Source organism: Elephantulus edwardii, unplaced genomic scaffold (genome assembly GCF_000299155.1).
Source record: "Elephantulus edwardii isolate Elephantulus edwardi_28Jun2011 unplaced genomic scaffold, EleEdw1.0 scaffold00176, whole genome shotgun sequence".
NCBI lineage: Eukaryota > Metazoa > Chordata > Mammalia > Macroscelidea > Macroscelididae > Elephantulus > Elephantulus edwardii.
Window position 1 is genome coordinate 5621554 of NW_006399926.1, and position 13816 is coordinate 5635369.

At 39.3% G+C, this 13816-nt stretch overlaps 1 protein-coding gene across 1 annotated transcript; it reads right to left on the reverse strand.

Moving 5' to 3' along the window:
• Positions 1-251: 251 nt before the first annotated feature.
• LOC102871275 (protein S100-A7-like) lies at positions 252-1412 on the reverse strand. The gene is made up of 2 exons (XM_006895930.1): positions 1272-1412; positions 252-389 (listed from the first exon to the last, which is right to left on the reverse strand). The coding sequence occupies exons 1-2, from the start codon at positions 1410-1412 to the stop codon at positions 252-254; spliced, it is 279 nt and encodes a 92-aa protein (XP_006895992.1).
• Between the last annotated feature and the right edge of the window lie 12404 nt (positions 1413-13816).

A 13816-nucleotide genomic window follows, 5' to 3' on the forward strand; every position in this document is an offset into this window, starting at 1 on the left:
ATAAGGCCTGGCTCAGAAGGGGCAAAGTTATCCTGGTAGCCACTGGGAAGGAATGTCACTAGCACATTCTCACGAGAATCGATCCAGCGGATGGTCTACAAGTTAATGAAAAATTGATTGTTTTGACAACACACACAATGAAAGAGAAGGAGTACCACAAGTATAAAGTGGGTGGACACATTTATTGTTACTGGGGTCTCTGGGGATCTCTGAACAGGACTGGCTTCACTGGTTCCCCGCAGAACAAAGTATCACTCATGACTCTGTTTGTGGAAGTGAGTGGCTATATCCCCTATTACAGAGAGAAACTCAGAAAACTCCATCTTTTTATCCCCATTTTTGTCCTTTTCCTCAAAGACATTGGCCAAGTAATTGGTGCCTCTTTTTTCCTATAGGGAGGAAACACAGAACATTCAGTCACTGTGACAGTATGGAATAGGACATTTAAGAAGGGCAGAGGAAGGCAGGATGGGTGCACAGAAGGGGAACCTGATACAGTAATGACCAGAGAGCATGCGGGTAAAGATACAGTGATGACATAGCATCACACTGAGTGTTATCTCAAAAGCTGGTTAACATGAATGAGCAACTCAGGCTGCTGGAGCAGGCCCACTGGAGGTACCTAGGGAGTGAGTGAGGAGGGGGTAACCCTGCCTGAGGTAATAATACCACCTTCTTATGTTTTTTTCCAGGAATTCAGAATAGCCTTTGATGGCATATTAATTTCATTCTCTAACTATCCCCTTATATCTCCCCTTCCTAATTAGTCTGTTCTGAGTTCCTTGTATTAACCAATGCTTTAGATTAACAAGTTGAGTTCATTCAAGTTATAAATAAGTTTAGGCTTTCCAATGAATTTTTTCCATTACAAGGGAGAAGTTAATGAACTTACAGATGGGATTTCTGTGACTTTTCTGTATTTTATTTTCTTTATTCTGAGGCACATTAACAAGAGTCTTTAAGAGACAGGGACCGAACACAAGGAGTCCATACCAATGACAAAAGAGAGGCCTGTTCACTGTCCTTCCAGTTGTTATGCTTTGTTAACCATATATTCATAAACCTTTATACTCACACCATGATTTACTATTTTGAATATTTGTTTACATCCTTATAATAATCCATGGGAAATGAAGTTCTATTGTCTCCCTTTTGCAGATGTGAAAATTGAAGGTTAGAGAATGACAGTGACTTGTCTGAGGTCACATAGCATGATATATCCCCAGCCATGTGAGGGGCCCACCAACACAGACCATCCCCATCCTACTCACACAGGCACTGAGGAAGTTGGGGAAGTTCTCCTTCACCATTGTGGTCAGGCCAGGCTTGTCAACTGTGTCATCTCCTGCAGTGTACTTGTGAAATAGATCAACTATGTCCAGCAGGCTCTTCTCAGCTTGAGTGCTGCTCATCTTTGCTTTCAAGAAGGCTATAGAGAAGAAAGACAATAATTTTTATTTCTTTCTCTGGGAAGTAAGTCTCTAAGTTAGCTTCTGGGCTAGGGGCTGAAGTGGAGCACCTTTGTGCCCAGAGGGGACCTCTTAGGGTGAATTCCAGGGAGGTGATCAGTACCTCACCCATGTGAGGGCAGATCATCTCACCAGGCCAGTGGATCAGGAGAGCCTCCAAAGCATTAGCTGATGGTTTCCTGGACCTACTCTCTTCAAGGAGGTAGGGTGAGAAGTGGGTCTTTATGAGTCTCACATTTGATCATCAGGTGGATCCAGGAAGTTAAGGAAGAGAGGAAAAGTCCTGTCCTCAGCTCCCTCTAAAGACAATTTCTCAAGAGTTCTCATAGATCCACCAAGTGACAGAGCCAAAAGGAACAATAGAGACAGAAAGAGACCCAAAAGTACTAGATGAAGACCACATAGCCCCGTAGTGGCAGAGTAGGGACTAGAACCTGGGCTCTCAATTCCTTACCCACTAGCTCTCTTTCTGTTCTTGCAGAGATCAGAGCAGGAGGCATCAAGCATGACTCCTGGAAGAGCAGAGGCAGGCATAGATTTGTGCTTACCAGAGTGTAGAAGGGCCACCGAGGAGAGGACCAAGAAACTACGTGCCTGGGCACAGAGCAGGTCCTTTATATAGTTTTGCCTGAGTCTGTGGGGCCAGAAGCCCTGAGGTCTTGTGTGTTATCTCCTTCCTGCAATCCTACCCCACACAGGTATCAGGACATACCTTGGAGGATGTGACCAGTATTTCCCATTAGTATCCAGGATCACCAGTAAGGATATACTATGGACTGAATTGTTGTTAGTGGCTTCCAAGTCGAGTATGACTCATACACTGAACAATCGATCAGAACACTATCCTATCTTATGCCACCTTCACAGTCTCTGATACACTCAAGCCCATTGCTGTAGTCACTGTGTCAACATATCTGGTTGAGATTTCCCTGTCCTTTGCCATCCCTCCACCTTTTCGAGCATGATGTTTCTCTCTGAGGAATAATTTCTTTTAGCAACATGTCCAAAGTATGCAAGATAAAGCTTCATAATCTTTGTCTCCAAGGAGAACTCTGGGTGCACCCTCTCCAAGACATACTTGTTTGATCTTTTGGCAGCCCATGGTATATTCAGTACTCCTCCAACATCACAATTAAAAGGCATCAATTTCTTCTGTCATCCTTATTCATTGTCCAGCTCTCAGATGCATAACAAGTGACTGAAGAGACCTTACCCTGAATCAGGCACACCTTAGTCCTCAAATTGACATCACTGCTCCTCAGTAATTTGGAAAGGTACCTGACTATAGACTTTCCCAGTCCAATGTTGATCTAACTGGATTGAATTCATTCTCTCTCTCTCTCTCTTTCTACACACACACACACACACACACACACACACACACACACACAATCCTCTATGGCTGAGGTTATAATCTTACTTGGGAAATGATTTAATTTGTTCTGTTAATGAGGTAGAATTAGTATAGAACTTATTTTGAGTCAATCTCTTTTGAGATATAACAGAGATTATATAGGTGAGCAGATGGAGAGTAGATGATGAGAGATGGGTTAAGGTTGATACTAAACCATCTGAATACTGCTTAAAAGAAGAAGCAAAAAAAAAGATGAGGACCTTTCTCAAGAGTTGACTTTACTACAGAAAGCCTTCCTTTGTATTAGGACATCTAACCTCCTAAGTGGTGAGAAAATGCTTCTGTTTGTTAAACTTACCTATTTGTGACATTTCTGTTATAGTAGCTACTAAAACATTTGCTACAGAAAAAGAAATACGACAACCTTCAATATAGGTGACATTTCAACATCGAGAAAATAAAAATCTTCACCACTGGATCAACTGGTAACATCATGATAGGCAGAGAAATAATAAAAGTTGTCAATGATTTCATTTTACTTGGATCCACAATCAACATCTATGGTGGAAGCAGTCAAGATATTAAAAGATGAGTTGCAGTGGGGAAATAGCTGTCAAGTATCATCTCAAATGGTAAAGTGTGAAGATTTAGTTTAAAGGTTAAGCTGTGCCTAATACAAGCCATAATCTTTTCAATTGCTGGCTAAGAAGTTGAACATTGGAGAATGAATAAGGGTGACAGAAAAAGAATGCATGCCTTTGAATTGTGGTGTTGGCAAAGAGTATTGAATAGCCCATAGACTGACAAAAGAACAAGCTAATCTGTCTTCAAGATGGAATTCAAGGAAGAAGAAGGAATGGTAAAATTTGTCTCATTTACTTTGGGCATATTTTCAGGAGGAAGCAGTCCTTGGAAAGAGACATCATCCTGGGAAAGGTAGAGGGTCCGTGAAAGAGAAGAAGATCCTTAACGAGATAGATTGACCCACAATGGGCTTGAACATGACAGAAATCACGAGGACTGTGCAGGAGGGGGCAAGGGTCATATCTGTTGTTCACAGGGTGGCTATGAGTCAGAGTCAATTTGAGGACACCTAGCAACAACAAGAAAAACAGAGTAACTAAGAAAGACTTTGTACTTCCTAGATCTCCACAGCCAGAGTCTCCTTATCCCCAAACCCAACCCAGGAGCAGTCTTAGTAAGTTGTGTGGTTATAGTACAGGAAAGGAGTGAGAGAGAATTGGAATTTGGATCCTAAGGGGATGGAAGTTGGAGCCTGGATATAGCTCATTTCTATGAATCTTATCCTATTCTTCAAGAAGTCTGGACTGACGACTCATTGACCTCCCAACTCCAGCGATGTGGACTTACACTGTGTCAAGTACCTCTTGCTCATACCTTGGCACATGTACCCTCACCACAATCCTCCAAGGCTGGCATTGTTATCCCTCTGTAGGGAGGGGACACTGATGTGCAAGGGATTAAAGAAACATCTCAAGATTCCACATCTAGTAGATGACAAATTCTGGATGTGAACCCAGATCAAGTGGATTTCAAATTTTCCTCTTGATCCTCCCCATCAAGCCTCTGGGTTCTATCAGGCCTGGCCACTGAGGATTCCAAGTCTAGGCAGAAGGTAAGATTTGAAGTGCTGTCATCATATCAGAACCTCCCAGGAGCCACAGGGAAGAGATTAGCATCATTACCCATAGATCAGAAGACACAGGGCAGTGCACCAAATGGTCACTGGTGTGAGAAGCAAGGTTCCAGAACCCAGGTGACCTGACTTTGAGCCCTCATTCCTGAACAGCTGTCATTCCAGGAACATTACTACCTAGAGTTGATGATATGAGACCTGCATAGGATGAGTCTGAAGACAGAGGATCAGGCCCCATGACTGATACTTTCCTATAATATCTTTGGTTTTTCCTCTTTCTTTGATGCAAACCAGCCAGCATCAGAGTTGGGAGTAGCCTCACCTCTGAACTGCATTATTTGCTGGAATCTGGTCCCCACATGGGAATCGAATCTAGGAATGAGAATGAGTTTCTGGGGTGGATGAGGATGAACCTAATGGGTTTCAGACAATTACCATACTTCTGCTTTCCCTCTCTGAGTCCCCGAATGACAGGGGAGCTTTGACCCTCTCCCGTGAGCAGCTGCTCAGCTCCCTGGTCTCTGCAGAACACCCTGGGGTCTCTCTGGGATGTGGCTCTTCTCATGACTCACCATGTTTCATCCTCATGGAAGCTGTGGCCTTTCTAGTACTTCCCTCTCCAATTCTTTATTATCGTTAGTAGTAAATACAGCAAAAATAGATGATCTGAATATCAATGAAAATGAGAGCTGTTGAATATGTTCTACGATATATCCAGATACAACTATCCCAATTAATAAAAAGACATTTTATTGGATAAATGTATTGTCTATTAAGAAAAACATTTCTTTTCATATGATCGTATTTTAGGAAAATGAATGTAATAGAGGAAAAGCAATTGTGAAAGAATCAGGCTTAGCACAGAAAGGTCAACAGTTTGAAACAACTAAAGGGGGAAAGATAAGACAGTGGGCTCCTGTTGTTTAGACTCTGGTCATCAGGAGTTGGAACTGACTCAACGGCAATGGGGTATGTGTGTTTGTACATGTGTGTGTGTGTGTTTCAAATAAGACATCAACTAGTCAAGCAGAGATATTTAACATTAGTGAGTGTTTAAGCCACTGAAATGCTGTAGACTTAGTCTAAGAATATAATCATATGTCAAGTGTTGTTACTGTGGTGAACCGTCGAGTTGGAACTGACTCATACCTGACCCTCTCGCAGGTTTTCAGAGGCAGGACATTGCACAGGAGGAGATTGCCCACAGTGAAAAATAGAAATGTAGCTGATTGTGACAGCGTTTTCTCAGGCCTACAGAGAATACACAGAAACACCAACTAAGAAGCAGAGCAGGGCCAGCACACATTTTCTGTAAGAGCCAAGTAGAAAGTATTTTGGTCTTTGTGGGCCTTATAGGTTTTGTTGTAACTATTCTGCTGTTGTAACACAAAGCAGCATTATGAATGTCATGAATGGCTCAGTGAATGGCTGTGTTTGTTTTCTAATAAAGTTTTATTTAAAAAAAAAGTGGACGGCTAGATTTGACCTACAGGTCATAATAATCATAATTATTATATTATCATAATTATAATGACTTCTGACATAGAGCATTTGAACAAAAAATTCTAAATTTAATTTGTGTGTGTGTGTGTGTGTGTGTGTCCAGTATCTTTCTCATTTCTAATTGAAACCATCTCATAGCTGACCCTCCAGAAGGTTACCAAGGCTTTAAATCACTTGGTAGGAGACAGTCTATCTTTTTCTCTCAGATCTGCTCACGGTTTCAAGCTGCCAGAGAAGCATGGCCTTTGGGTTAGCAGTGCAGTTTCTGTGGATTATGCCACCAGATCTCCCTACACACACTCAGGTATATGTAAATTTTTTTATATGCAAATATATACCAAGGGGACCACCAGTGTTTTTAACACATATGTGGAACACCTAGAAAAACTGCTAATTAGCCAAACCCCAAATTTAACAAGCTAGCTATTGCTTTACTAGTATGAAGGTAACAGCACTTTTATGTCAACCCAGGCCTTCCCAAAGCTGACTGTCTTAAGTCTGGTTAGTTGGTATCTTTACTACCTGCCTGTCTCAGAGTTCTCCTCCTCCAACTCCCCAAATTTGGGAAGGAAGTAGCACAGTCCTGGTTTGTTACGAGATCTCAATTTGATAGGGAAAAAGGACAAAAAGACATTTGTAATTTTTGTAAATGTAGTTTGTTTATTCATTTAGTTATATTGTAACTGATGATTCTGGTTTAAGTGAAAGAAATGAAAAAGAGCAAGTGAGAGAGTGAGTGAGGCAGAGACATAGACAGATGAGGTAGAGAAATAAGTTGTGTTTTGAGGAACATTCTGTCTTCATTGGAGAATTTCAATAACCCCATCTTTCAGACATGATAAAGTAGATGATGAAAGCATTGTGGTGGGTGAGACCCTGGAAGACCCTGGCACACTGGTCTTGATTTATCTTGTGCTCACTGGTCACTGCCTGTGTGATGCCTTCTCCCAGCAGAGCACTCATTCACCCATGTGTTTTTGCACCACTCAGTCATGGCCTTCACTGCATGCATGTTTGGCCAGGGACCCTTGGCCCAGCTCTTTGAGACAAGGGACTGTGTTGTCACTTATGCACATAATATCAATGCTGTGATTGAATTTGCAAACGAGGTTTCCTAAAGGAGAAAGTTTAAAAAAAAAGTCCATGTAAACAATGTGAAAATTCATAAGAGGAAGAGAAAATCATATGCAGGGTGCAGGTTTTGGGGCAGGAATAACCTTTGAAGTGAGTCTTGGAATATTGCCAGAAACTGAACACTGGTGATGAGAAGGGAGGGATAGGACAGAAGGAAACATCATAGGTATTCAGAGGAGGTGGATTGAGTCTGAGTCATTCAAGCTTGTGTTGATCAACAGCTTTCTGGATTCTACAAGCAGTTAGGAGAGGGTGAGAAAGGGCAGTGGGGGTGGGTAGGGTGGGGGGAGTTCCATGGTTTTCTTGAGAGAAGACAAAACACAATCTGCTACTCAGCTTTCCACACCAGTGGTGAGAAACCCAAATGCAGCCAAGAGCCTGTGGTTCTCAGTGGAACACATTTCAGACCCTACCTGAAATGGTCTTTCTGGGAATGTCTTCTGTCATTGATTCTGTTAGTCTGAGTCTAAGAATTTGGCTTTCTCTGAGACCGTGTGCTGAGAAGTCACCCAGAAGTTCCTCGAGGAATTTATCTGCTCAATTAAATTTGAGATATTGGCCGTGAGAACCCACTCAAATTGGCAACTGTTATTCTCCATCTCCCCAAGGAAATATAGGGCACTAGAGCTGGTGAAAGTAGTGGGAACATTCCAGGAAGGTTTCTTGGCCAAGAGGGACATTGTGATTGTGATTTTCAAGCAAATTTGCTGCCTTTAGAGGAGAAGTCAGTCGGAGACAGATGAGAGTCAGCCTCTGACTCTGAGCATGGAGATTTCATTTCCTGTTTCCTGAGAGTCAATGGATGCTGAAGGTGGTGATAGGAAGCACCTGTGGCTTCTACCGTGTGAAGGGATGTTCTTGCACGTTATCATGTTTCTTTAGGTGGCTGGTGCCCTGCACTGACAGCAGGCCTGCACTTCCTAGTTTATAGACCCCAGGACTTATTCCTGCAAGGATGTGCTTTTCATTTGGTATTGAGAGTTTTTGAAGAGTAGAGGGATTTTAATACCATCTTGTACTTTGTGCTCTCTTAAATACTTAGTACAGAGATTTGCATGAAGCTGTATTTTGGGGATACAGTTTTCAATGAAGAGTTGACAAAAAAAGAAAAAGGATAAAAATTCCTGGGCTTGGTTGGTTAAAGTTATATAACTCTATACAAATTTATATATAATCCCACTTAATATATTCAAAATCAAACACTCAATATTTAAAATTTGAGGAAATGTTTACAAGATAGTTCTGATTGAAAAAAAAAAGTAGATTATCAAAGAGTGACGAGATGATGCCTGTGATCCAGGGAGTATATTGTGATGAAGGTGAGGGTGGGCTTGCTTATGGGGAATGTTTGTTCCAGATGTGATGTGGAGAGGGATTTGACCTGATGATGCTGCAGACTAGACAACAAAACTCAGGACACAAGCTGGTCTTAAATGACAGCGTCATGTCCACACTGCTGGAGACAAAGCAAGGGGTAGAGAGCTGACAGCCTATTTTAAAAAAAAACCCCAAACAAACCACACCCCACCTTCAATCCTCACATTTTTAGTTAATTAATTTTTGACAAAGGTGTCATGGCAAGTCATTGGAGGAAGAATAATATTTTTTGAGAAATATTGCTGGCAAGGATTTCCACTTTCACCACTTTTATTTAATATTGGGTTGAAAGTACTTGCTACAGCAATAAGACAAGAGAAATAGATAAGAAGCACCCAAATTGGCAAAGAAGTCATAAAACTATCACTATATGAAGATTATATGAGAGTGTACACAAAGAACAACAACAAACCCACAAAAAAACCCAAAAACCAAAAACCAAAAAACAAACCAAACATAAGCAACTCAACCAGAAAATCTTGTACCTAATAGGTCAATTTAGCAGAGTGGCAGTATACAAAGATCAATATAAAAAAATCAGTGGGATTTCTCAACAGCAACAAGGAAAACATGGAAAAGGAAACTAAGAAAGCAATATCTGTTCAGAAATACGTAAAATGTTTGGAACTAATTATTTAATAAATATAACTGTGCAATTTTTCTTTCTCATAGCCTAAAGATACTAAGAAACTTGGATACAGAGAGACTAAGAGTGCTGTGAGCTAAAAGAACTTGGATAGAAACTACATTTATTGAAAATAATAGTTCAGTCTTCAAGCTTCCTTTCTCCCAGTCCAAATAAAGAATTATAACCATTACGATTTTATAACATTTATTGCAAAACTAGTATATAAAAAATAATCAGTAAATTGAAAAAAAAACCCAATATAATTTATAATAGCCAACCACAAGAGGAAAACTTGGGAATAAACCTCACTAGAAATTTTGATGAAGTTTATAAAAAAAAAATGACAGAAACAGTACATTGACAGAGAATTACCAGAAATACAAGCCAGATTTAAAGGAGCCTGTAGCACTAAGAAAATGATAGCAAATGTCAGTTGGATCTTGTCTGAAAGCAAAGAGTACCAGAGGCATGTCTATCAGTGTTTAATTGACTATGCAAGCATTTGACTGTGTTGATCTCAACAAATTGGGCCTAACATGGAAAAGAACGGAAATCCCAGAACACCTGATTGTGCTCATGCAAAAAACAGTCATCAGAATAGAGCAAGGAAACATTGCATTGCATTGTTCAAAATTGGGATAGAGTGTGTCAGTGATACGTCCTGTCTTCATATTTTTTCAATCTATGTGTAGAATATATCATTTAGACAGCTGGGCTTTATGAAGAAAAATATGGTATCTGGATTGGAGGAAGACTCATCAACAACCTACATTATGCAGATGACACAACCTTGCTTGCTAAAACTGAGGGCCTGAAGTGTTTGCTGAAAAAAAAATCAAAGACTGCAGTCTTTAATATGGATTGAAGGTGAACATCAAGAAGACAGACATTGTTACCTAGGGGCCAATTGACAGGACCATGATAGATTGAGAAGAGGTTGAGGTTGTTAACAATTTCAGCTTACTTAGTTCCACAATCAATAATCTTGGTACGAGCAGTCAGGAAATCAAAAGATGAGTTGTATTGGGAAAATGTGTTGTCCAGGACCTCTCCATAGTGCTAAAGTGCAATAAAGTAAATCTGGAGACTAAATTGAGCCTGATCCAGTCCATGGTTTTTGTAATTACTTGCTATGAATCAGACAGTTGGACAATGACTGAGGTTGAAAGAAGAAAAATCACTGCCTTTGAGTTTTGGTGTTGGAGAAGGCATTGAACAGACTTCCAAGAAAACAAACAAGTTTGTCTTGGAGAGGATTAAACCAAATTTCTCCCTTGAAGCAAGGATTTTGAAGCTCTGTCTCACATACTTTGGAGAGACCGATCCTTACAAAAAGACATCATTCTTGGAAGAGTTGAGGGACAGTGTAAGAGAGGAAGACCCTGGATGAGATGAAGTGACACAATAAATGAAGGAATGGGAGTATCTGTGTCTGACATAGTGAGAGTGGCTCAGGATGGGACAGGGTTCAGAGCTATAATGCACAGGGTTGCTCTGAGTCACAGGTGACTCCGCAACATTTTACAATAACAGCAGAGACACTGAAGACCTTTATAAGGAAAACTACAAAACACTCTAGAAGAAACAATAAGAGATCTAACTGAAAGTACAAATATTCTCTCTCTGTTCACGGATAGGAAGACTCAACATAGTGAAAATTACAATCTTACCAAAAGCAACCTACACGTTCAATGCAATCTTAATACAGATAGCAAATTCATTTTTTCAAAGAGATAGAAAATGGAATTACTAAGTTTATTTGGAAAAGAAAGACCATGAAAGGCAAAGCTCTTCTGAAAAATAGAAGTAAAGTGGAAGGCATAGCACTCCCTCATCCAAAAACCTACTACACAGCTGTAATAACCAAAACAGTAAGGTTCTGGTACAATTACAGACACATAGATCACTGGAACAGAATCAAGAATCCAGAAATTGACCTATCTACACCTACAGCCAATTATTATTTGACAAAGTATCAAAACCTATTAAATGGGGACACGACAACCTCTTCAACAAATAGTGCTGACAAGATTGGACATCTACCTGCAGGAAACTGAAAGAGGATCCACATCTCACACTATACACAAAAAACAGCTCGAGCTGGATCAGAGACCTAGGGATAAATCCCAATCCATAAGGATCCTAAGAGACAAAATGGGACCAAAGTGAGAAGCCCTAGCCCATGGCACAAATGGACTTGAGAATATAGCCAGGAAGGCACAACGAGGAAAGACAAAATAGACACAAGGGACTTTTGAAAAATTAAGTTCCCTCTCTTTTTCTCTTTTTTTTAATTAATTAAAAAAAAATAGAGACCTAGGGAATAAGCACAACTAGTGCCAAGATCTTGGTTTTGAACACTATTTTCTAATCAAAGGAACTCTTGGGATACGTGCTGATTTTAGGCCACAACAGAAGTACTCAAAATAAACATGAAATATCGTTTTAGTGGTAGAAACTAAGGAAGTGCTTTTTTAAAAAAAATCAGCTCTGAAAGGATCATGTAGAAGGATCACGGGAGGCAACTGAAAGAACACTCAATGGTCAACACTGGGACAATTTCAACAAAATTGATTTGCAACCCAAAGTGTAAAACAAATATCAATGATTCCATATTGACATGAATAAATGATTACATAAATAAAATAAATTAAGTTCCTAAGTGCATAATAAATTTCCCCCAATATGATGAAAAGAAAACCTACAGCCCGGGGTGGGGGGGGGAACGACACACCCATTTTTTTTTGTTTACATTTCAAACTACGGTTTCATATAGAAATTTCTCAGACTACTACAAGACCTTCACAAGAAAAAGACTGATAACTCAATAAGAAAATGGACAAAAGACTCTTCATAAAGGAAGTCATTTGGATGGCCAACAGGCACAAGAAGAAATGCTCAAAATCACTAACAATCAGAGATAATGCAAATCAAAACAATAATAAGATAGTATCTTAATCTAGTAGCAGTGGAAAAGTTTACTAGGACAGCAAGCAATAAATGTTAGGATGTGGAGAGGTTGTGAACTAATGCAGTTAGTTAATAAGGACAAATATTGCAAAAATTTTTACATTATTGCAAAAATACTAGGATAACTAGTAAAAATTAACTAAAAATTAAAACTACTAACTGTATATACATTTCCAGAAGGGGGAAGAGAAAAGGAAAGGGGAGGAAATGGGTGAAAAAGGGGAGGAGTAGAAATCACTAGAACAGCAAAGTTTAATCAATGGGTAATAATGGGGGTGGGGGTGAAGGAACAGGAGAGATTCAATGGGGACTCAAATAACCATAGATGAATAGTAATTATATAACATTCAATGTATATGAATGATTATATGAAATACAATGTAAATGAAAGCCTGTATAAAACACAATGTACATGATTGAAACACAATGTAAACAAATTATTGCATGAAAACCAATAAAATAATAATAATAAAGAATGTTGCTAGGATGATTGGATATCTCACACTACTAAAGAATAGGAGTTCAACAACTCCTTCCTCATATATAAAAAAATTAAGTGGGTTATAAGAGCCAAAATTATAAAACTCTTAGAAGAGGTTTTGTGAATGAATCTTTGTGATCTTGAGTTGGCATGGTTTTCTTAGATTTGGCATCAAAAGCACTAGTGATAAAAGGGAAAAAAAACACGCCCAGATAAATTGTACCTGAAAGTGAAAAATTTAGGAGTTTCAGTAGGTGCCTTGTAGAAAGTAAAGACAACTCGCAGAATGGAGAAAATAGTTACAAACTATTTATCTGATAAGGCATATGTATGTAGAATATATGAAGAACTCTTACAACTCAACAACTGAATGATAAATAACCGAATAAAAATGGGTAAAAGACCTAATAGAACTTTCCCCAAAGAAAATGCTACAAGTTATCAATAAGCACGTGAAAAGATCCAGTAAGGTGGGAAAGGTGGAAAAGCAAGTCAAAATTACAACGAGTTACAACCTCACATTCACTCATTGTGGTGAAGTCGGAACTGACTCACAGCTGACCCTTCATTGGACTTTCAAGGTTGTAAAGTGTAGGGGAGGAGATTGTCCATCTTTCTCTCTCAGAGCTTCTGGTGAATTCCAACTATCAGAGGGGCACCACCCTTTTGTTGACAGAACCCTTACAAAACTAAGCCACAAGAGCTCCCTCCCTCACCCATTAGGAGAATTGTAGTAAAATGTCAAGGATGTGCAAAGGTTGAGACCTTTATACACCGCTGACAAGGTGGAGGGAGAATGATACAACTAGTCTGGATAACAATTTGGTAGTTTTTAAAAAGGTTAAACATAAAGTTACTATATGACTCAGCAATTCTACTCTTAGATGAAAACATGTTCACATGAAAACCTGTTCAAAAACAAAGAACTATTATTCATAATAGTAAAAAACTAGAAGCAAATCAAATGCCTATCAACTGATGAATGGATAAAGAAAATAAACTATATCCGTATAGTGGAATATCATTAAATAATAAAAAAAGCAGTGAAGTACTGATAATATGCTACAACATGATGAATCTTTTTAAGACATTATGTGACATGAAAGAAGCCAGTAATTAAAGATGATCTTTTTCTTTTACATGGAAAGTCCAGAATAGACAAATTCATAAATAATAGGAAGTAAATGAATACTTTCTTACATCCTTGGGTGGTGCAGTTTGCATTTTGCTACCAGACAAAAAG